Source organism: Rhinatrema bivittatum, chromosome 2 (genome assembly GCF_901001135.1).
Source record: "Rhinatrema bivittatum chromosome 2, aRhiBiv1.1, whole genome shotgun sequence".
Taxonomy (NCBI): Eukaryota; Metazoa; Chordata; class Amphibia; order Gymnophiona; family Rhinatrematidae; genus Rhinatrema; species Rhinatrema bivittatum.
In genome coordinates, this window is record NC_042616.1 from 250559176 (window position 1) to 250584852 (window position 25677).

Consider the following 25677-nt stretch of genomic DNA (forward strand, 5'->3'; position numbering starts at 1 on the left):
ATATGGGTCAGACCAAGGGACCATCAAGCCCAGCATCCTGTTTCTAACAGTGGCCAATCCAGGATACAAGTACCTGGCAAGATCCCAAACAGTAAATGGATACCATGCTGCTATCGCACAATAAGCAGTGGCTACTCCTTAAGTCTACTTGGTTAATAACAGTTTATGGACTTCTCTTCAAGGAACTTGTGCAAACTTTTTTTTTTAATCCAGCAACACCAATTTCTTTAACCAAATCCTCTGGCAATGAATTCCAGAGCTTAATTGTGCACTGAGTGAAAAAGAATTTTCTCCAATTGGTTTTGAATGTGCTACTTACTAACTTCATGGAGTGACTTCTAGTCTTTGTATTTTTTGAAAGAGTAAATAACCAATTTACATTCATCCATTCTATTCCATTCATTTTATAGCGCTCTCTCAAATCCTCCCTCAGCCATCTCTTCTCCAGCCTGAACAGCCCTAACTTCTTTAGCCTTTCTATCCCCTTCATCATTTTGGTCACCCTTCTCTGTATTTTTTGCAATGCAACTATGTCTTTTTTGAGATGTTGCAACCACAACTGCACATGGTACTCCAGGTGTGGCCTTACCATGAGCAAGCGAGGCATTATGACATTCGCTGTTTTATTCTTCATTCCTTTTCTAATAATTCCTAACATTGTGCTTGCTTTTTTTTGACCGCCGCTGCACACTGAACAGAGGATTTCAAAGTATCGTCCATTATGACGCCCAGGTCCTTTTCCTGAGCGGTAACTCCTAATATGGAAACTAACATCGTGTAACTACAATACAATGTGGGTTACTTCCCCCCTCCTCCCATGGCATTATTTTGCACTTGTCCACATTAAAATGTTATCTGTCGAGTTAAAAATAAATAAAACAGCTGCCCACAGTTCAAATCATCACACTGCCTCGTTCAAACATTCTCTGTGCAGGGTTCCAATATCCAGGAACCCTGGATATTGGATTTTGGCCCTGGAGAATTCTAAACATCTTTTTAAGGCGCAATACCTTTCATGGGACCAATGCAAAAAAAAAAAAAGTGATTCCTGAGCTTAAGAGACCTCACAGGCCTCTGTCATCTGAAAGGGCGGCCAAGGAGATCGAGAGCTCCCATACTGTCACAATATTTTGGAGGTCCTTTAAAAGTCTCACAACCTACTGAAACTCCAGCTAAAAAAATTCTCTCTGAAACACCCTCTTGGCCTAGCTCAGCAGGATATAACAGGGAGAAAGAATCAGCAGCAAGATACATACAGAGATAGGCTTCTTACGGTCCAAAGCCTAGGCAACCAAAGCCCTAGCAAGCTACAAAACAAGACGACCCGATACCCAACAAGGTCAGAATGGGCCTAAACATTAGAACAGTAAGCAAATCCAAGGCTCTCGTGCTAAACTTTCAAAAGGGAAACTTTGATAAAATGAGAAAAATTGTTAGAAAAAAACTGAATGGAGCAGCTACAAAAGTAAAAAATGTCCAAGAGGCGTGGTCATTGTTAAAAAATACCATTCTAGAAGCACAGTCCAGATGTATTCCACACATTAAGAAAGGTGGAAAGAAGGCAAAACGATTACCGGCATGGTTAAAAGGGGAGGAGAAAGAAACTATTTTAGCCAAAAGATCTTCATTCAAAAACTGGAAGAAGGATCAAACAGAAGAAAATAGGATAAAGCATAAACGTTGGCAAGTTAAATGTAAGACATTGCTAAGACAGGCTAAGAGAGAATTTGAAAAGAAGTTGGCTGTAGAAGCAAAAACTCACAGTAAAAACTTTTAAAAATATATCCGAAGCAGAAAGCCTGTGAGGGAGTCAGTTGGACCATTAGATGATCGAAGGGTTAAAGGGGCACTTTGAGAAGATAAGGCCATCGCAGAAAGATTAAATGATTTCTTTGCTTCGGTGTTTACTGAAGAGGATGTTGGGGAGGTACCCATAATGGAGAAGGTTTTTATGGGAAATGATTCAGATGGACTGAATCAAATCACGGTGAACCTAGAAGATGTGGTAGGCCTGATTGACAAACTGAAGAGTAGTAAATCACCTGGACCGGATGGTATACACCTCAGAGTTCTGAAGGAACTAAAAAATGAAATTTCAGACCTATCATTAAAATCATCCATTGTACCTGAAGACTGGAGATAGCAAATGTAACCCCAATATTTAAAAAGCGCTCCGGGGCGATCCGGGAAACTACAGACCGGTTAGCCTGACTTCAGTGCCAGGAAAAATAGTGAAAAGTTTTCTAAACATCAAAATCACAGAACATATAGAAAGACATGGTTTAATGGAACAAAGTCAGCATGGCTTTACCCAGGGCAAGTCTTGCCTCAAAAATCTGCTTCACTTTTTTGAAGGAATTAATAAACATGTGGATAAAGGTGAACCTGTAGATGTAGTGTACTTGGATTTTCAGAAGGCATTTGACAAAGTTCCTGAGAGGCTTCTAGGAAAAATAAAAAGTAATGGGATAGATGGCAATGTCCTTTCGTGGATTACAAACTGGCTAAAAGACAGGAAACAGAGAGTGGGATTAAATGGACAATTTTCTCAGTGGAAGAGAGTGAACAGTGGAGTTCCTCAGGGATCTGTATTGGGACCCTTTACTTTTCAATATATTTATAAATGATCTGGAAAGAAATACGACGAGTGAGATAATCAAATTTGCAGATGACACAAAATTGTTCAGAGTAGTTAAATCACAAGCAGATTGATAAATTGCAGGAAGACCTTGTGAGACTGGAAAATTGGGCATCCAAATGGCAGATGAAATTTAATGTGGATAAGTGCAAGGTGATGCATATAGGGAAAAATAACCCATGCTATAATTGTACAATGTTGGGTTCCATATTAGGTGCTACAACCCAAGAAAGATCTAGGTGTCATAGTGGATAACACATTGAAATCGTCGGTACAGTGTGCTGCGGCAGTCGAAAAAGCAAACAGAATGTTGGGAATTATTAGAAAGGGAATGGTGAATAAAACGGAAAATGTCATAATGCCTCTGTATCGCTCCATGGTGAGACCGCACCTTGAATACTGTGTACAATTCTGGTTGTCGCATCTCAAAAAAGATATAATTGCGATGGAGAAGGTACAGAGAAGGGCTACCAAAATGATAAGGGGAATGGAACAACTCCCCTATGAGGAAAGACTAAAGAGGTTAGGACTTTTCAGCTTGGAGAAGAGATGGCTGAGGCGGGATATGATAGAGGTGTTTAAAATCATGAGAGGTCTAGAACGGGTAGATGTGAATCGGTTATTTACTCTTTCAGATAGTAAAAAGACTAGGAGGCACTCCATGAAGTTAGCATGGGGCACAATTAAAACTAATCGGAGAAAGTTCTTTTTTACTCAACGCACAATTAAACTCTGGAATTTGCCGCCAGAGGATGTGGTTAGTGCAGTTAGTATAGCGGTGTTTAAAAAAGGATTGGATAAGTTCTTGGAGGAGAAGTCCATTACATGCTATTAAGTTCACTTAGAGAATAGCCACTGCCATTAGCAATGGTAACATGGAATAGACTTAGTTGTTGGGTACTTGCCAGGTTCTTATGCCCTGGATTGGCCACTGTTGGAAACAGGATGCTGGGCTTGATGGACCCTTGGTCTGACCCAGTATGGCATTTTCTTATGTTCTAACATACCTTGTCTTTCATTTAATCTCCTTTTTTTTTTTTTTTTTTTTTTAACTCCTTTATAGAATGACCTTTCATTAGGGGTTGCAGCATTGTCAAAGCACATCTTTCCCTTAGAGCATTCACTAGTCAACTCCTGAAATGCTATTTTGGCCTCATAAAAGTCTTCAATACAGAACAGAGAGGAGTCTCACCGGCCCTATATAAAGGCTCCATTTGGGTACCACCTACCCTGCAGTATTCCCTACAGCAGGGTCTGCCACAGTGAAGTACGAACAGAGGAGGCTCAGCCGTAGGAGGGCCATTTTTGTCAGGGCCCTGTATACTTCTACTCCATATCCACCACCCATCTCGAGAAAGGGAACAGTATGATAGGATGTCTTTTTTTCTTTTAATTGTATATTTTTATTGAACTGACAACACTGTGCAACCGGGGTTATTAAATAGTACAATATCACTGCCACAGTGAATCAAAATACAGTCCAACAATTTTCTAAAATGTCACCTTTCCCTCCCAGTTCTAGTGAGATTGCTTTGTGGAAATAGGAGAAGGAAAGAAATAAAAAAAATAAAAAATAAAGGACATAAAAAGGCCAACAATTCAATATCATTGATAGAGGGATACTAGAATTGTATCAATTATTACGGTATGCACCTACAGAAGAAACTGACTATATAGGCATAATGGGGCAGATTTTCAAAGGGATACGCGTGTAACCCCCAAAAAGCTGGCCCTGCGCGTGCCAAACCTATCTTGCATAGGCTTGGCAGCACGCGCACTGAGCCTCCAGGCACAGAGTTTAAGAACTCTCCCAATTGTATGGCCATTATCACGGAGCATAGGGTTTCCATGTGAAAATGATTCACTCGTAGAGGTTGGTTGATGTGCTTGAGGTCCAGGATGAGGTGAAATGAACCTTCCTTCTTGGGTACGATGAAATAGATGCAATAATGCCCTGTATTTTCCTGGGGCACAGGTACTGAGTTTATAGTCCTCATTCTGAGAAGCCTTAAGAGTAGTCTCCACTGCCTGCTTCTTCTGCTGGGAGTGGCAAGGAGACATCGTGAATATGTCCCGAGGAAGGCTGTGAAATTCCAGCACATATCTTTCTCATATGACCTCCAGTACCCATTTATCTGAAGTGATCTCGACCCACCTCGGGTAGAAAAGGGGCAGTCGATCTCCTATCTCCTTGTTCAGAGGGTGGGTTGGCGAATTTTCATTGTGGGGTTCAGGATCAGCTTGAACCCAAGCCTGCCCCTCTCTTGGGCTGTCTGCTACGAAAGGACTGAGACCTCCCAAAGGGCAGAGACCGCTGAAATGTCGAGTTTCTGTAGGGGGCGAAAGCATTGGGAGCCCCTGGATCGACCTCTCATAGGCAAGGGGCACTGTAACTGCTTTCTCTTATCTTCTGGTAGCCAGGGAACTGGAGATTCACCCCACTTACTGACCAGCTTTTCCAATTCGCTTCTGAAAAGCAGTGATCCTTTAAAGGGCATCTTTGGAAGATTTGCCTTGGAGGTTGCGTCTGCTGACCAATTCCGCAGCCATAGTTGTCTTCTGGCTGCCACCACTGAGCCACTCCTCTGGCCAAAGTACAGACTAGATCAGAGCCTGCGTCAGCTAACAAGGTGGCAGTGGGTTCCATAACCATTCTGGAATTCATCCAACGAGTCATCCACTTCCTGAGAGAGGAGTAGGCATGAACAAGCTACCAGGGCACAACAAGAAGCAATCTGTAAGGTTATTGCTACTGCTTCATAGCTTCATGGGATAGAAAGTAAGGCTTGTCTTTTTGCGGATGACACTAAGATCTGCAACAGAGTAGACACGCCGGAAGGAGTGGAGAGAATGAGATGGGATTTAAGGAAACTGGAAGAGTGGTCGAAGATATGGCAGCTGAAATTCAACGCCAAGAAGTGCAGAGTCAAGCATATGGGGTGTGGAAATCCAAAAGAACTGTATTCGATAGGGGGGATAAGGGCTGATGTCCACGGAGCAAGAGAGAGACCTGGGGGTGATGGTGTCTAATGATCTGAAGTCGGCGAAACAATGTGACAAGGCGATAGCTAAAAGCCAGAAGAATTCTGGGCTGCATAGAGAGAGGAATATAGAGTAAGAAAAGGCATGTGACCGTATTTCCGTAGGGACAGAGACAGGATGGAGGCGGTACAGAGAAGGGCGACAAAAAAGGTAGAGGGTCTTCATCAAATGACTTGTGTGGGGAGATTGAAGAACCTAAATATGTACACCCTGGAGGAAAGGAGGAGCAGAGGTGATATGATACGGACTTTCAGATACTTGAAAGGTTTTAATGATCCAAAGACAACGACAAACCTCTTCCGTTGCAAAAAAAATCAGCAGAACCAGGGGTCACGATTTAAAACTCCAGGGAGGAAGACTCAGAACCAATGACAGAAAGTATTTCTTCACGGAGAGGGTGGTGGATGCCTGGAACACCCTTCTGGAGGAAGTGGTGAAGATCAAAACTGTGAAGGATTTCAAAGAGACGTGGGATAAACACTGTGGATCCATAAAGTCTAGAGGATGTGAATGAAGTGAAGAGGCATGGGGGCGGATTGTGGGAATGACGGCTACTACCTGGAGATTAATATCCTAATTCAATAAATATACATACAGTTAATGCGACTCCAACATTGCTCTATGCTTCAACGGCAAGAGGAAATGTGAAAAAAAGGATTTGCATCCACAAAAAAGCAGGGAGTAGCTTGCATGATACAGCGGTTACTACCCCAAACCAAATAAGCCTAATACTTCACTTTCAATGATATCCAGCATAGTTCTCTGCTTCAACGAAAGGGGGAATGTTGAAAAGATGATTTATATTCAGACAACAACCAACAAGGACTGAGTTGCACAGGCTGGATAAACATGCATGGGAGTAGCTTGCTATGACGGCGGTTACTACCCCTAAACAATTAGCTAGATACTTCACTTAGATGCAGCTCCAGCAGTGCTAACTACATCAATGGCGGGGATGGAAGTGAAATAGAACAAAAAAAGTCACTTACAAGGGACCAGAGTAACAGATAAGTATGGATGGGGGGGGGGGGGGGGGGGGGGGAGTGAAAGCTTGCTGGGCAGACTGGATGGACAGTTTGGTCTTCTTCTGCTGTCATTTCTATGTTTCAAAGGTCTGTTTAAGGATGGACTCCACACCTGTCTATCGTGCGCATCCTTTAAGGCCGCTCCTCCCTCCACTGGGATAGTTTTTTGCTTAGAGCCGGCACAGACCATCACGCATCCACTTTAAGGAAACACAAACACTTTCTCACTGCTGGATCCAGTGGGTATAGAGTTTCTAACGCTTCTCCCCCTTTAAAACTTGCTTCTGGGCCATCCCATTCCAGGTCAATCAACTCCTGGATGGCTTCCAGCACTGGAAAGTAGCAAGAGGCATCCTGTAGGGAGATCAGGGATTCTTCTTTGGTTCCGTCATAGAGTCCGTCCCAAAACTCCCAGCATCTTCAGGCTCTGGGAAACCAGGGCCGGCAATTCGTCTCTGTGGGAAACCTGTAACATGGTCCGATATGGTTCTAAACCAGGGGAAATTTCCCCATCTTCCAAGGAATCTGCATCCTCCTCTTCGTCCGTGGCATCCAGGTCCTTGCCAGGGATACCCTTGGTGAGGGCAAGGCATACCTCTAGGTCTGCTGACAGGACTGGGAGAGGGAGGGCTTACCAGCTGAGGTTCCATCCAGACAGGGCAAGTGAGGTAGCAGACTGCACCCGTACGAAGGCTTGAAGGCCCTGGAAAACTTCCATCCAAGAGAAGGCAGCCGGGTCCATGTCTAGCCCAGGTGGTACTGGGGGCAGGTGCCGCTGAATTTCCTTCTCCCATGGATGACCCAGTCCTGGGGGTACTTCCAGTTAAGGCTGTGGCTAATCCATCCCTCTCAACGGGAGGAGCCGGGCTTAGCAAAGTCTGGGGAGGCCAACTCTCCCTGGGCTTCCTCACAGTGCTGACATTAAGTAGGAATCCAGGTCAGACTGTGAAGCCCTAATATGACAAGCAGCCCAGAGAGAAAGGTGCTTATGTTTCTTGGCTGCTGGAGACATTGGCGGCAGTAACTGTGTTCTGTCGGCTCGCATTTAAAATTGTATGCGCCTAGGCAGGATGCTGCAAGGTGCACGCACAGCCCATGCGCCTGGCTTTACCTGTATTCTGCGCTTAGTAGGTTGTGCGTGTATGAACATACGTGACATCATGCGCACAGCACATGCGAAAATCCGACACACTGTGCGTACCGACGTGCTATGGAGAGTAATACGGCATGCACAAAGACGTGCACAAGATTGCACCGCCGCAGCCTACCATGTGGCGTCGACCAAGCCTAAACCAGGGCCTAGCCCACTAGGAGGCTGCTCAACCCACTCGGAAGCCCATTTCCCCTTACCCCAATGGGATCGGGAACCACATTGGTACAGCACGCCAAGCAAGGAAACCGGAGGAAGTCTTACTGAAATCCATCCAAATGTCTCTGAATCGGGAGGTACATTTTTTTTTGTTTACTTAACTGGGCTCAGCGCTTACCATCTGAGTTCAGAGACCGTCTCCAGCTGTGGGGGGGAGGGTGGGAAGAAGAGGGCTTTGGCCGTCACTGCCACGCTCTGCTTCCTGCACCCGCTGTCTTTCAGCTGCTTAAGCAGCAAAGTCCACACTGGGAACCGGCTACCGATTTCCGAGATCCCTCAGAGGCACACCTCTAAGGTATCTCGGAAATCGTTTCAGGAATTCTCACCTGGGGAGGGACCTTTAGGCATCACTGCAGGAGAGCGGGGCTCAATTTTTTCTCCAATTTAAATGTAGAATTATTCCTCCCAGAAAGTATAGCAATCCCCATAGGAAGACGTACGTCTACCATCTGCTGGAGATGGAGAAATACTGAAGGGCTGAGGTCACTGCAGGGCTGTATCTAGGATGACGTCAGCTTTGAAATCTGACTCGGTCGCCATCTGCTGGCAGGAGAGCATAACTCATTGGTTCTGAGTCCATCTGGCTACACGCTAGGAAATACAGGTTCTGAGATGGCGTAAATATATTTCAGGTTAAGGATTCAGAATTGGAAGAGTCATGTAAGTGACAGTGGTAACGGGGTAGTGTGAACAAAGTGGGGTAGGGCTAAATAATCCCTGGTGGGATACCGCAGTGTATCAATAGATAAATTGTCCATTAGGTCTCTGCCTCTAGTGCACCCAAAATTTCTTTACCCGAACCAAACCAAGCTAAATAGATGTTTGCCTGTTCAAAAGGTCCCCTGAATAAAACAGGCACAACAGAACAGCTGTTATTCAACGGAACCCAAATATCTGCCAAGTGGAGCCTCAAAATGCCCGAGGTGAATTCACCCCCAAAGTTACTGGTACAAAAGAGCACAGAGAGGGTCAATCTTGGCCTCCAGGTTTCCCAGCTCTGTGCTGTAAGCAGCAGGGCCATGCAGAACTTTAAATTCTTTTAGCTAGAAATAGCAAAGAGTTTCCATAGGATGTTTGCAAACAGACTCGGGAGCCAAGGGAAGGTTCTGAGATTCCAGAGCAGGCCTTATCTCTACATCTAAATGTCTTACCAATTGTGGTTTCACAGAACTTCTCCGCTGCCACCTCATTGGCAATGTTGGCGCCCATCAACACACTGACATCGATTCCCATTTTCTCCCGGATAATGTCAGAAATCAATTTAAGGCCCTCCGGGCCTTCGTCTATTCCCTGCAGGCAGCAATTAAGAGACATGGAAAAAGGCATTAGCTGGGAAACAGACAGTGGTGTCAAAATTAACTGAGCTGATGGACAGAATGTGTAGAACCCCTCCTCCCCCCCCAAAAAAAGTAAATCCAACTAGTGACAACTCAGTTCAGTGTTTGTTATTCAAGTGAATGCTCTGTGCAGGATTCCCTCCGCCCCAGTGTACTCTTGATAAAGAATCACATCAAGATCAAAAACTCTCTTCTGTCAATGTAATTTGTGTGGCACTAGATGAAATAGCAATTGTATGCTTTGCTGAAAATTGCCTTCAGTAAAAGCAGATGGTGGAAAGGAGCTCTAATCAGAGCATTCAGAATGGGGGGGGGGGGGGAGGGAAGGGGAGTGTCAGCCAGTCTCACTCAATGGCAGCACTGTTCCCTGCTGGGCAGGGGGATCTAGGTTCAATTCTGAAACCTGGCTTCCATTCCCTGGGCCAGCCAGGGCTGGGGATGCTGGAGAGGTAGTGCACACAATCCATGGAGAGGGAATCCTCAGTCATAGCAAAAAACAGCACCCTCTACTGGCCACAGGGCGCATGCGTACAGGGTTCTGAAAGCAGCCAGGGTCTATGGCCCTACCAAGGACTGGTGCTGCAGTGTCCAAACTAGACTGGAGAGGAAATAAAAACTAGGAGGGGGGGAAACCCCCCCCGTGCAAGTGATTGAAAGCCCAAGATTGTAGACAGCTCCGCTTGGGGCATATGGTGATAACTGTAGACAGTCAGCTGCCGACAAAAATGAATTGGATAAACAAAATGAGTCTGAATAGTGTCGCACATCATTATTTGTAATTCTTTCACAGAGCAGCTCTTCAAGGTACCCAGTGGACCAAAGTCCCACAAGCCCAGCATCCTGTCTCGGACAATGGCTAATCCAGGACACAAATACCTGGCAGATCCCATAAAGTAGATCTCAGTTCTGTTACTCGCTCCCAGGGATAGCAATTGCTTTCCTTAAGTCTACCTGGCTAATAATGTGTTTATGGCTTTTTTCCTCCACCAACCTGTCCAAACCTCTTTTAAACCACACCATGCTAGTCACCTTGATCACATCCTCTGGTAACAGATTCCACAGGCTGACAGTGCACTGAGTGAAAAAGTACTCGCTCTGATCTGTTCTGAATCTGCTGGCTGTTAGCTTCATGGAGTTGCCTGAAAGGGTAAATAACCATTGTTTATTTACCCATTCTTTTATAAACTTCTATCATGTCTCCTCTCAGCTGTCTCTTTTCCAAGCTGAAGATCCCTAGCCTGCATGGCTCATCATAGGAGAGATGTTCCATCCCCTTTATCATTTTTGTCACTCTCCTCTACACCTTTTCTAGTTCCACCATGTTTTCCTTGAGATGGGGTGACCAGAACCTCATACCATACTCGAGGTTCAGTCACACCTTGGCTTGCTACAGAAGTAATAAGATATTTTACATTTTATTCTCCATTCCTTTTTGGATCCTTCCTAACATTCTATTTGGTTTTCTGACCACTGCCATACATGAAGCAGAGGATGTCAACGTGTTGTCCACAAGGACTCCAAGGTCCTTTTCATAGGTAGTGAATCCCAATACAGAACCCAGCATCGTATACCTCTAGTTGGGATTATTTTTCCCACATTAATCTTCATTTGCCATTCAGTTGACCTATCTCCTAGTTTCACAAGGTCCTTCTGCAGTTCCTCACAATCCTTTTTTTCCTTTAAAAAAAACAAAAAAAAAAAAAAAACCCCAAAACTTTGAATAATTGTATGTCATCTGCAAATTTGATCACCTCACTCGTTAACTTTTCCAGATCATTTAGGAATGTGTTAAACAGCACAGGCCCCAGAACTGATCCCTGTGGTACTCCACTAACAACCTTTAAGAACATAAGAAGTTGCCATACTGGGTCAGACAGAGGGTCCATCAAGCCCAGCATCCTGTTTCCAACAGTGGCCAATCCTAGTTAAAAGAGTTCTTACAAGTACCCAAACATTAAATAGATCACATTATTAATGCCAGTAATTGCAGTGGCTATTCCCTAAGTCAACTTGATTAATAGCAGTTAATGGACTTCTCCTCCAAGAACTTATCCAAACCTTTTTTAAACACAGCTATACTAACTGCACTAACCACATCCTCTGGCAACATATTCCAGAGCTTTATTGTGCGTTGAGTGAAAATGAATTTTCTCCAATTTGTTTTAAATGAGCTACTTGCCAACTTCAGGGAGTACCCCCTAGTCATATTATATGAAAGAATAAATAACCGATTTACATTTACCTGTTCTAGACTTCTCATGATTTTATAGACATTTTATCATATCTCTCTTCAGCCATCTCTTCGCCAAACTGAACAGCCCTAACCTCTTCAGCCTTTCCTCATAGGGGAGCTGTTCCATCCCTTTTATCCTTTCAGTCGCCCTTCTCTGTACTTTCTCCAGTGCACATAATTCTTTTTTGAGATGTGGCAATCAGAACTTAACACAGTACTCAAGGTTTGGTCTCATCATTTTACTGACCATTCCCTTCTTAATTCCTAACATTTTGTTTGCTTTTTTGACTGCTGCAGCACACTGAGCTGACGATTTTAAAGTATTATCCACTATGATGCCTAGATCTCTTTCCTGGGTGGTAGCTCCTAATATGGAACCTAACATCGTGTAACTACAGCATGGGTTATTTTTCCCTATGTGCATCACCTTGCACTTCTCCACATTAAATTTCATCTGCCATTTGGATGCCCAATTTTCCAGTCTTGCAAGGTCCTCCTGTAATGTATCACAATCCGCTTGTGATTTAACTATGAATAATTTTGCATCATCCGCAAATTTGATAACGTCACTCGTCATATTCCTTTCCAGATCATTTATATATATATTGAAAAGCACTGGTCCAAGTACAGATCCCTTAGGCACGCCATGGTTTACTTTTTTCCACTGAGAAAGTGTACTATTGAATCCTACTCTCTGTTTCTTGTCTTTTAGCCAGTTTGTAATCCATGATAGGACATCACCTCCTATCCCATGACTTTTTTTTTTTTTTTATTTACTCCCTACTTATTAGGAGTTGATAGATACTACTAGGTAGATTTTTTTTTTGGTTGGGGGGGGGGGAGGGAAATTGTCAGGCTGTGAAAGAGAGTGGCAAGGACAGACTAACAAAACAGAGGAGAGATAATTCATTTCTAGAACTGGCAACATGAATACAGTACCAGCTACAGCTCTCTGATAGTGATGCTTTGAGCAGGGTGAAATGAAAAATCAGTATCATCTCCACGAAGAAGGTGGACATTTTTGAAAAGAATGAACAGTAGAAAAAAAAACAAAAAACCATACTACATATCAAGAATGAGTTTCACCTGTAGGTGTTCCTGTGACTTAGAGCAGTCATCTTGAGCAAAGGGTTCCCATGTACAGTGGAAAATACACATTTTAGCAAGGTTTTGGATGTGCGTTGCCTGATGTCCCACCATCACCTTAAATACAGCATGGCCAAGATAAAGGTCCTACCCTTTCCCTCCTCCCCACCCCCAAGCCCACTTACAACTCCTTCTGTGGATAACGCTGTAATCCTCCCAGACCCCTCAGCCCGTACCTCCGGTCACAAGAACGTACGTTTTGCCATGCTGGGTCCATCAAGCCCAGCATCCTGTTTCCAACCGTGGCCAATCCAGGTCACAAGTACCTGGCAGGATTCCTAAGTTCAACAGATCCCATGCTGCGTATCCCAGGGTCAAGCAGTTTAATTTCCAAGTACATTATTAAGGGGGACTTTTGTTTACTCAGAATTCTGCCAATTCATTGAGTGTAAAAGCTATCAAAGAACTCACAAAATAAAGGAATACAAGTGACCCCCCCCCCCAAAGGTACATCCCAATAAAATTACAAGTGAATCACAAAAATGTTTATTCAGAAGTACCTTGGGGCTCACCGTGTTATGCATAGTCAATGTTTACACCCATTTGATTTTTGTGGTTATTGATAAGGTCTTTGATAGGAGGAGAAGAGGGGACCGTGACGAAATACTAGTGCAGCATGACCAACAATGGATCTATTCTCTATCTATACTTGCACTTTATGCTCTTAAGGATCTGGACCAGTCTGTTTTCATGTGATTGATATTTGTTACAGTGAGTATTATAATTCTTGATTGACATAATTTGCATATCACCTTCAAGAATGTATTTTGGATAACACCACACACAGGCAGATACAGAAAAACGCGCAGGAGAGCGGGCGCGCGATTCAGGAGGGAGTCCTATGCTAATTAGGGCCCATGCTAAAAGGAGACGCTAGAGACACTAGTGCATCCCTAGCGCCTCCTATTTTGACAGGAGCGGCGGCTGTCAGCGGGTTTGACAGCCGACGCTTGTTCTCAAACCCGCTGACAGCCACGGGTTCAGAAAACGGACGCCAGCATAATTGATTTTTTAATTTTAACTTTTTTTTTTTTTTAATTTTTACTTTTGGGGCCTCCGACTTAATAATCGCTATGATATTAAGTCGGAGGGTGTACAAAAAAGCAGTTTTTTCTGCTTTTCTGTACACTTCCCCGGCAGGCGTTAATTTCTGAAAGTAAAATGTGTGGCTTGGCTGCACATTTTACTTTCTGTATCGCGCGGGAATAACTAAATAGGGCCATCAACATGCACTGTACTGTATCGGCCTGACAGTGTGTCATTTTATTTCTTTTGTTTCCTGGTCCCAGAAAGACTGAAGCTGAAGGCTGTGTGGCATCACTCAGCACAGAGATGTCCAAGCTGTCGAACTTTCCTCAGAAGCCATCTGAATCACACACCCCCTTTCCCTCCCCCACCCAAAGCGGGAGGCTCACTCACGCGCTGAAACACCGGTGTCTGGGTTACATTTACCTAGAGGAGGTGTTCCACAGCATTTTTACATTTTTCCAGGTCAGTGTATTTGAGGCTTGGTTCTTCATCATCCCTTATTTTGAATTAAGATTATGTCTCACAGTTATTAAAACTGAACTAAGACTGTTTTAATTTAGTTTTTCATGAGAATTAATTTTTTCAGGAAAACTAATTCTAGAAGATTTATTAAAATTTAATAAGACTTTTGAACTAGGCAGATTATTATAATGCAGCACATTATATAGTTATAGTAGCAGTAAAATATCATCCAAGAACAGGGAAATACCGTGAAGTGCGTAATTGAGATGTGTGGCAGTAGAGAGTGCGCAGACTGAGCTCAAGCGTACTGTGTGGTAGCAGAGAGGGGACTGACAATTCAGAGAGACAGAGACTTCAATTTCCATGCAGAGAATGGCAGAGCTGGAGAGTACAAGGGTGGCGATGCAGGTGCAGGGCAACTCTCTTCTATTTCAGTAAGGCAGGTTTCTATTTTTAGTGTGCAAAGTTGCACTTTTATAGGACATCTCATTTAATTATGTTCATTTTTGTGGTCACTTGCAATTTCACTAAATTTGTTGATAATACCAGCTTGATTAAAAAAAAAAAAATCTGCTGAATGTCAAAAGTGTTATGCTTCATGCTATTTATCTTCCCCCTTCCTATACCTTGAATTAATCCTTGAGAGAGATTCCAAATAGCAAAACAACTGGGAAAGAAACATCTTGATTTGATAATTGTGGCTACATCCACGGAAATTATTTTTTTTTTTTAATTTCTTTGTCTGCAGATAGAGTTGAGGATTGGATGTACTAAACAATTTTTCCCATAGACACAACATATGAGAAACCCTTTCTTCAACCAGCCCTCAATTTCACTTCTTACAGAGATTTCAGCAGTTTGACATTACTGGATTGAGAATGCTATACTTTCCCCATGGCTTCCTATGGAGCTGAACCACATAAATGGTTTGGAGCACATTACAAGGCAGTGTGGGGAATAAAATGTGCACAAGGGCTATTAACTTCTCAGCTTTAGTTTGAGCCGACATGTTTTCTCTGGCCAGTTCTAGATGTAGGTGATGTCAGGAGAGTGACAAGGTGATACGGGGCATGCACATTGTAATGAAGCTAGAGACACAGGGCTTGAGGGTAAGTCTTTTAAATCAAAATGATGCAATTAATTTCAGGGCTTAAAAAATCAATTTGCCCGCTCACCCGAGCTAAAGCAGTGGCGTCGTCAGCCTCTATCCAGGGCTACAGAGGGGATGATGCCATGGTTTTGCCCCAGTCTGCCCTTGGAAGACAGAAGACTGTAGCTGGTGGGGTGATAAAGTGTGGAGGAGGAAAAAAGAGAAAGAGAAAAAAGAAATGCCCTTGGAAGTGCAGGGAGGTGTGAGAGGATGCACATGGGTGGAATTGGAGGAATGCACAAACCAGGGATGAAATGCACGTGCTATGTACTCTTCTATCCCCTCCATCCCCACCAAATACTGGTAAATTATTTGGAGGGGGGGAAGTAGGGCGGCATTGGGAGTCCATGACAAATGCATTTCCATCCCTGCCAAGTAAGTAATGGAGGAATTTTTCAAACCCTGATTATTTTCCATTTGACAAAAAAAAAAAAAATCAGTCAAACTTTCTGCCAGAAAGGTTTTAAAATTCCCATTTTTGAAGAAATCAACTTTATAGAAATCGAGAGTTAAAAACCTGCTGAGTTTAGTGCTCCTCTAGCGGCACCCATGAGTGATCTCTGAGGGCTGCATGCACTGGGGTAGAGAAAAGGCAAATCACTCTGCCAACACCAGCTAGGGCAGCCTGCAGTCAGCTGAGAATCCCCTCCCCATCCCCAGGAGCCAGACTCTTAGGCAACCAGTTGCCTGGATCAGTACCACCCTACACTTCTGTACTACCGTGCTCCGACTGATTTGGGCATCTTTGTTCTATAGTTAGCTCTGTCCTAATCCTACAAATTTTATGTTCACTGATTGAATTTGAAATTGCTCAAGGATCTGTTCTGCCCCAGTCAAAAGAGAAAACAACGGATGTTCCGAGACCCATCTTCTCAGATGGAATATTCAAAAAAAAAAAAAAAAATCGGTTACTGCTCCGATCTGTACAACTTTATGCCAACATCTTGATCCACCATGCCACGCTTCCGTCCCGAATTACACCCGAGCCTCGCTCCAGTTCATGAGAGGGAAACTGCTCACGGACCCCGTACGACGGCAGTGCTGATGCCACTCTTTTGAGCCTTCGGGCTGGAATACAGCACGGTTACAAGCGCAGGTATAAAAGCACCGTGCTGTCTCAGCTCAGACTGATGGGAAACCGGCAGGGAAGCTCAAATTGGTGCCCAAGGCAAAAGTCGCTGTTGGCACTCCCTTCCCTTTTTTGGCTCACAGACTGATTCAAAAGGGCAGTGTGGCACCCTCCCCCCTGCCCCTCCCTTTGGCGCGACACCACAGGAAGTCAACTTGCCTGCTCACCCCCTAACGATGACCCCCTGGAAACAAAGCAACACCCTTCCTACCTTGATCAGTGTAATGCCAAGAGCCTTCGGGTGAACCTTCCCTGTGATCTCCTCGCAGATTTTATGAATAAACTGGTGAGGAATGACAAAGACCAACAGGTCTGCATCCTGGACAGCGTCGCTGAGAACTGGAATAGCAACCTGCAAAAGGCAAATACAAAAAAAAGTTAGTTTACAGAGAATCTCTTATGACTTGAGACTGAAAACTGGATCATCAAGCACTCGTATGGTTTTTTTAAATTTGTTTTGAAAAAAAACAAAAAAAAAATCTGTATAATTGTCACATTTCTTAAGAGATAACATATTATAAAAAAAGACACAAGATGAATTGTACCTTATAGACTAAATCAGAGGCATGAGCTTTTGAGGACAGCATCCATTTTGTCAGATGGACAGAGTCCTCGAAAGCTCATGCCTCAGATTTAGTCTATAAAGTACCATTCAACTTGTGTCATTTTTGCTACACCAGACTTAACATGGCTATCCCTCCGAGTATTTGAAGATATTAGAAGTTTCTTTAAAAAAAAAATAAAAATCCCCAAAAAAGCATGCTTATGTATTTGTTGTTTGTGCACATTGGGGTAAATTTTAAAACTCCTGCACGCCGGCGCACCTATTTTGCATAGGCCACCGGCGCGCGCAAAGCCCCGGGACACGCGTAAGTCCCAGGGCTTCGTAAAAAGGGGCGGGAGGGGCATGCAGGTAGGGCTGGGGGGTGGGGTAGATAAGGGAAGGGAAGGTGGGGGGACGCGGAAGGAAAGTTCCCTCCGAGGCCGCTCCGATTTCGGAGCGGCCTCGGAGGGAACGGAGGCAGGCTGCACGGCTCGGCGCGCGCAGGCTGCAGATTTTGCGCAGCCTTGCGCGCGCCAACCCCGGATTTTATAAGATACGCGCGGCTACGCAGGTATCTTATAAAATCTGGTGTACTTTTGTTCGCGCCGGTGGCGCAAACAAAAGTACGCACATGCGTATGTTTTGAAGATCTACCTCATTATTTCCTGTCCTATTCAACTTAGAGCAACCACATATTTTCAGGATAGGTGTATTTACAGAAAAGCTACAAACCAAAGTCATTTTCCCCCAAGAAGCTTATGGCTCTAGTCCAAAAGTGAAAAGTACTCACACGAATTGCTCTGCATTATTTTCTTATTTGCATTGAATGAATGCAGACGTCCCTTAACTGTGTTCATCCGCCTTCATCAGACAACGTCTAAGGAGGTTGAACCTCTTCAACAACATTAGTAAGGGTGAAAGGCAGTTCAGGCTGAATCCTGCAATGCCACATTCAAAGTGAGGCACTTAGTCCCTGCAGGCTAGGAGTGTAGGATTAATGCAGCAGAGATCAGCAAAGTGTCATACCCTGGAGACAGACATTTTGTTGTTGTTGAAACCTGTCTAAGTTTGGATGGGACTTGGTAATTAAACATTTTTTTCTTTTACTCCTAGTCCAGTTCTTATCAACCCAGCCTGCAGGACAGTTGAATTTTTTTCAGGATAGGTACAAAAGGTACAATTAGATCTTACCTTGCTAATTTTCTTTCCTCAAGTCCTGATATAAATCAGGCTTCACCGTGGGTTTTGTCCCCCTACCAGCAGATGGAGGCAGAGATCCAGATCTCAGGCTGCTTCAGCAAGGAATGAGTCAGATTCTTATAAAAGCTAATTCCTTACTCCCTTTTGGTGCCCATCTCACCACCTGTTCCTGTTTGCGTGTATCTGGGAAGTTTGTTTTTCTTCCTCCCCTCTCCCTCTCTTTTTTTTTGCAATTACCTCAAATGATAACTGAAAGAGCGAGTGCCCCAGATGCTCTTGCGTGGAGGATCCCACTTGGTGGAGCAGCTCTTCTGCTCCCTTTTCTTCCCCTGCATGCGTTTTCTGCTAAGCACCCCAAAACAAGAGAAAAGTAATAGAGAAAAAAGAAAATTGGCATGCCCTCGTCACCCGCACGTTTCCCTGTGGGACAGTAACCATTTCTTCAGTCTCTTTAACCCCCTGGGTGCCCTCTTATTTTCTATGCTTATATATTATCTATATTACATGTTTTTTTACATTTTGAGGGGGGGAGGGGGGGGATTTGGATTGGTCTGTCAGGACTTGAAGAAAGAAAATTAGCAGGTAAGATCTAAATTGTATCTTCCTCTTTGTCCTGACAAACGAGTCTTCATTGTGGGATGACCCTGAGCTGTACTTATCCCAGGCAGGAAAGTCCCACAGCTGCTTCCCGAACTCCCGTGGCAAATTTTGTTTCTTCTCTCTCATGGGAGATGTAATCTGTAGTGTTTCATAAACAGAGGCCACTGACAAAATTCTGCCCAGGACAAGGCCTGCGCCCCTGTTGAGCTTAGATCCTGCGATACCTTCTTACCACTCATATGTGTGCCGAGGCTATGACCTCCTTGATCCATCTTGCAACTGAAGTCTTGGACGCTGCCTTTCCTTTACGCTTTCCTCTATACAGGTCCAATAGCTTTACCCGACTTTCTGAAACACTTCGTGGCCTTTAGATATTTTAAGTCCAACTTGGGGGGGTGGGGGGGTTGTCTCCATTGGGCTATTTACTGAAAAGCTTCCTCAGACAGTTCCTATTCCCCTGGGTCCATATTCTGTGGACATAGGAAGTCTGCTTGTGCACTGTCTGCCCCTGCTATGTGGGTCGCTGAGATATCCTGAAGGTGCTCTTCCGACCATGCCATTATCAGGGCTATTTCTTTCGCCACTTGTGAACTCTTCGTCCATCCCTGCCTGTTGATACTCGCTACTGTTGAGGCATTGTCAGAGAGAGGATCTTGACTGGTTTCCCCCACCAACTTTGCTCTGAAGTGATTTACAGCCAGCATGACCACCCTGGTCTCCAGCCTGTTTATAAGGGAGTTCTCTTTTTTTCCCCCCTCAGTCCAGGATCCTTGTGCCAACCGCCCCTCACAGTGTGCCTCCCCAACCGCTATTGCTGGCATCCGTCATCGGGAGGATTCACTGTGGGGAAACTAAGCTGGCCCCCCCCCTTAACCAGACTGTCCTTCAATTGGCACCACCTGAGGCTTTATTTGGATGGGCAATGGTAGTCTCTTCTCAAATTTCTGGTTTTGCGGAACCTCACTAGCTCCTGTAGTGGCTTTCAATGGCCACTGACATTGACCCCAGCACTTTCTCACTCTGGATGCTGGTCAGTAGTGTCCACCTGTGCCTGTAATTTGACCCCGCTCTCTTCGGGTAAGGATACCGTTCCCTTGCTCATGTCGAAGAGCCCACACGGTTATTTTAGTGTCTGGGATGGGTGTAGGTGACTTGACTTTGTTCACTACTCACCCCAGTTCATCCACCTGTGGTATATAACTCTGTCTGTGGCACTGACTCTCTGACGGGGAGAATCTGCTCTTATTAACCAGTCGTCCAGATAGGGGTGGGCTCTGATCCTTTCTTTCTGTAAGGTGGGCTGCTATTACCACCACTAGTGCCTTTGTAAAGGTTCTTGGTGCCATTGCCAATCCAAAAGGCAGTGCCTGAAAGTGGTAATGCATTGCAAGAACCTTTGGAAATTCTCTCGCGTTGGTATGTGCAGGTATGTATACATCAGGTCTAGCAACAACAGAAACTCGCCTTTTCTTACTGCTGTTTTGACCATTCCCAGGGTTTCCATCTTGAAATATGGCCTAGTTTACTCTTTCGAGGTCTAATACCAGCCAATATGTTCCAGCCTTCTTCGGGACTAAAATACATGAAGTATGTTCCTTTTCCTTTTTCTTGGCAGGGGACTGGGGAAAAAAAAAAAAAAAAAAAAAAAATCACCTGGAGGTCTAATAACCAGGGCTCAGACTCTTGAACTGCTTGCTTTTTTACCTTTGCTGCAAGGTGATAGGACCTTGCCTCAGGGGATTTGAACAATCGTCTTAGCTGATTTACCTTTCATTTACAAGAGGTCTTGTGTATCACCAGGATGAACTCCACAGAGAAATCGTTTGCACCCACTGCATGCTCCTCTGAAGCAGCTGGGGAATAGCCAGATGAGTGCATTTCAGGCTCTGGCTCACATACCACCAGGAATGCCAGGCTAGGAGGGGGGAAGTGGAAGTGTCAGGCCTTCATCTCCTCCCCCTCTCCATGCTGACAAGGTAACAAGACACACCATAGCTTGCCTTAGACAGGAGACTTAGGAGCTTTGGGCCAGGTCTGAGGTTTTAGGCTTCTCAGGCCTCCACACACTGCTGCCGTTACACCTTTTTTCCTTTTTATTTGGGAGGGGCCATGAATTCAAGACGTCCAGCCTGGTCGCCCGGGGTGGAGGGAGCAGCTCTAGGAGGGCTGTCGTCCAAAGGAGGAACCCCTGACCCGGTGCTGGCATCTCCTGGGGAAACCGATCTCAGGGAGGTTGCTGCCCCCACCACTTCCTTTTCTTCTGCTGGACCAGTTCCCACCTACCATCTACTGGAGGCAGAGAACCACCGGCTGCTTCCCTCCTGAACCAGCCTACATAGGAGGGAATATCAGGAAAGAGATCTGGAGCTCTGCCTCCATCTGCTGGTAGGGGAACAAAAGCCATGCTGAAGACTGATCTGGCAGGACGAAGAGGAAACAACTATGCACGAGATTTGAATGCACCGTACGCATCCATTGCATCTCGTGCATATTCACTGTGGTTAGCCTAAAATCCGGGCTGGCTGGGTGTGTCCCGAGGACTGGGACAAGAATCACCGACTAAAGAGAGAAACTTATTTGATATCTAAAACAGCATATCTTCCCCCCTCCAGAGTTCTGATCACATTTGAGTCTTCCTGATGAATACATTTCTACATCTTCACAGAGTGGGCCATTTAGGACCTCCAGGTTTGTCATCGTTTGATGTTCTTGCAGAGATTCTCCTCAGAAGTCTGGATTTGAAACAATTTTTTATGGATTTTTTTCTCTTCTCTAACTAACCACTGTCAATCATCCACTGGAGAGGATGGAGTGCGTCAAGGGTCTGATTTACTAGGGCTTTCTATTCTGTCTCTATAACTTAGTAAATCAGGCCCCCCCAAGTATTGTCTTGACTGATCTGATCCTGTTCTCATGGCAGGAAACACACAGACGGAAAGGACCCATGTAAGTTTTGGCTCCTCAATAAGTCATGAACTGCTCATTAGATATATACAAATCAATCAGGCCCCTACAAATCCAACTATTTAACATAAATGTTGGTTATCCTGAAAAATAAGACCAGTTTGCCACCCTAGAGCAGGCTCTCTCAAACCTGTCCTGGACACTCCAAAGTCAGGTTTAAGGCTATCCACTATGAATATGCATGAGATCAATTAGCATATAATGGATTCCCAATGTATGCAAATGTTCTCATGCATATTCAATGTGGAGCTCCTGACACCCCACTAATTGTGGGGTCTCCAAGACAAGTTTGTGGCTCTGTGCCTTAGAGAACTGGACTTGTGCATGCTTGGCACAAGCAGAAAACCTAAAATTTCTATGTTACATGGTGGCTAAATCTAGCACCCAACCTCAGCCGGCCACAAGAGCTAGAGAGACTCAATGTTCTTCCAGATATGGCTATCAGCAGGTATGTACACAGCACCAACCAAACCTAACAGGACTGTAGAACAAAAACATTTCCAAGGGAAGCAGAAATCAGCCAGCCTAAGGAAAGGGAAAAAAAAAGAAAATCCAAAACTGACAGCAGCTACTAGGTACGCCAGTACTCCCTTCCTGCTCCGAAAATATTCAGAAAGGAGGAGGAGACGGCTGAAGATCTAGGAACCTGGAGACACCAAGCTGGAAACACAAGAGCTTGCAACAAACGTTACAGATATCTACGAAACACCAGAGTCTCCCATTCTCCCTGGGTGATGAGTGAACGTTCGCATGCTTTCATTCAACCCCTTAGGGAAGGTTTTGATTTGAAGCAAAAGCCCAAACTGGGAGTTTGACACCAGGTGCTCTGATTTGCAGCCATCCTGTATAGCCCCCCTCCCCCACACAGCCCACTCACTGTAGCGACAATCCTCTGACCGAAAGGCAGAGACTGTGGTTCTCTCTTCACTACCTGGCATGCGTGCACATGGAAGCAGCCAGCAGGTGTCGCTGTTGAGCGACTGCCTCCACAGCATCCAGAGACCCAGCCGGCAAAGCAACAGATGTCAGGCTCAGGAATTCACCTTCCTTCTCCCATAAAGCGAGGCACAGCATCGCTGCCGTCAGGCCAGCTTCAGATATTTTTAACAGTGTATTCAAGGTTAACTTTACAGAAAACAAAAAAATCTTGTGGCTATGGAACATCTAAGATTTCGAGCTAGTGCAGGTCAGTAAAAGTACAATGGAGATATTTTTAAAATCCCGTGGGCGATCTCTAGGTAAAAATCTGTAGAGAATGAAAGGTAAGGGCTTTACTTACAACAAAGAAATAACGAGAAAATATATTCTAATGGTGCTTTGAAATAATTACCCAATAGTCTGGTCTCCAAAGCACTTTCATTAATTTTCCTCCCATATGGATTGGAAAAAAAAAAAAAAAGCCCAAGACCGTGCTCCAGCTTAGCTCTCTGAATACTGTTAATTATCTACTCTGGAAATCAGATGCTTTAACAATTCGGTCTGCTTCCGCAATTAGCAACCTCCCACTTTTTTTTTTTTTTTTAGTCTTTTTGCCACATTTGCCTTCTGTCTGTCTTGTTTTCACAAAGCTACCCATTTTGCTGTCACTTATCTCACCATTAAGCTAAATCTAGTAGGACAGGCCCGATATTTTACCTTTTAATTTTTCTTTTTTTTTGGTCTGGCAGTTTCCTCTTGCTCCTTTAGGTTTCCAGCTGAACTGTAACTGGTCTCTATTGGGCTACTGTGCCCTGAGCCTTCATTCATAGCTATGGGAGGGGGGGGGGGGGCATGGAAGGGTGGTTTCCCTAATTTTCTCTCTCCTTCCAACTCAGCCCAGCCATGGCAGCAACATCTTGGCCAGGAGCCGCAAACCCTGTGCTTCTTTCCAGCATCCAGCAAGATGTGAACCCCCAACCTGGCCACTAGATGTCACCCTTGAGCAGATGGCCCGAGACGCTTTCCCCCACAGCCTCTCCACTAGGAGCCATGAATGCAGACTCTGCAAGAACCCTAGCCTCAGGAAACTGTCCTGGCCTGGGAATCGAAACCAGGTCTGCCACATAGCTGTGCACAGCACTTGCCACTCAGCCAACAAGCTAGCCAGCTATCTTTTAAATCAAATCGTATCCTTTGATGTTAGCGAGAGGATGTGTTTGTGTCAACTTCTCGAACTGCACCATCTTAACCACTACAAGCCCTTCTGGTAGTGTCTTTTTGGAAATGGCACACACTTTAGGAGCTTCTGAAAAAAAAAAAAAATCAAGGATTTTAACATAACTATTTATCCCCCAAGATACAATGCCTCTGGCACTGGCATTAATAAATGTACATGCTCTTACACAAGCAAAAAAAAAAAAAAAGAGGGAACAGGCTCCACTTAGGGCTAGTCTCAGCCTATGCCTTTTTCCTCTGGAGACACTTGTGGACACATTGGGCCTAATTTATTCAAGATTCTTCACAGAGGCAGAGAACAGAGAAAGTCTTTGATAAAAATCAGGGCCACAGATTCTGAATGCATCTGCAACATTTCTGGTTGAGATAAAAGCAATCCCGCTTGTTGACAGATCATCAGGTCAGTGAGAAGACCAGCTGGATGGCTGCTTTGGGCAGCTGAGATATGCCATGTTTGGCCCATTCCAACTTTACTGATCCCAGCACATGGAACATGATACTTGGAATACCAAACCTCACTCACAATTATACCTAGCAAAGAATGCAAAATTAGGTCTTATCTGACAATTTCCTTTCTTCAAGTCCTGCTAGACCAGTCTTTACCAATGGGATATCGCCATGCTCCAGCTGCCAGAGGACACTCACTTACATTCTTTTCACTCCTGGGTATAAAGGGAGATGTTTCCTGAGACAGACACCGGTACCCTGCTGTCACAGCAGCGGAGTTGAGCAACAGACTGAAGGATTAGCATTGCATTTGCTTAATAACTAAAATCAAATTCACTTCGGAAATGCCCTCATACTTACTTTTACTTTTTTTTTTCCTTCAAAACAACAGAAACAGGGGGGTGGGGTGGGAAGGGAAACTCCCATTTACAGCCACCCTGCTGCTTCCTAAGGCTAGGACTGTTCTTAATTTCTGCATAACTTTTTTTTTTTTTTTGAGATACCAAGTTGTATTCAAATGATAACCTCCCCCAGACATGTAAGGGAGAAGGAAGAGTGACAAAACAAGGCAGAACAGAAAGGAGGAAAGGAAGTAAAATATATATCACCTACTTTGGCCAGAACTCAAGATCGATTGGCAATCACTGTCTTCCTGGGCAGGCTCTGGATTGGTCTAGCAGGACTCGAGGAAATGATCAGGTAAGACCTAAATTTCACATTCCTTCTCTTCCTACTAGACCAGTCTTTACCAACGGGAGGTACAAAAACCATACCTATCTCAGGCGGGAGAAGACAGTGCTATCTTAAGGACTTCTGTGCCAAAGGCTGAATCTACCGCAGTTTGGCTTTTACATCCAATCTATAGAATCTTGTGAGTGCAAGGATGAGTGGCTGCTCTGGAAAAGTCATCCAGAGGTACTGCCGATGCCTCCACCTAGGATGCTGCCTGTGCCCTGACGAAATATGCTGAAGTAGAGCCAGCACCTGCGAGCTCTTAAGCAGATAAGCCGATGCAACTGCCTCCTTGATCCATTTGGCTAACGAGACCTTGGAGGCCACTTGCCCTTCCTTCAGCCGCCATGCCACACAAATAGCTTATTAGTCTTCCTGAAGGGGTTGGTGACCTTCATACATATCTCTCATCCAGGAAGTGCAGCTTCCTGGATGAGAGATAGAGGTGTTTAAAATCATGAGAGGTCTAGAACGGG

At 44.6% G+C, this 25677-nt stretch overlaps 1 protein-coding gene across 1 annotated transcript in view; it reads right to left on the bottom strand.

Moving 5' to 3' along the window:
* Positions 1–25677, bottom strand: part of GPD1L (glycerol-3-phosphate dehydrogenase 1 like) — a 61681-nt gene that overhangs the window by 22708 nt on the left and 13296 nt on the right. Inside the window, exons 3-4 of the mRNA XM_029589415.1 lie at positions 16772–16912; positions 9226–9364 (exon numbers count right to left, since the gene is read on the bottom strand). Coding sequence (XP_029445275.1) covers positions 9226–9364; positions 16772–16912 — 280 coding nt within the window. The remainder of the gene's footprint in view (positions 1–9225; positions 9365–16771; positions 16913–25677) is intronic.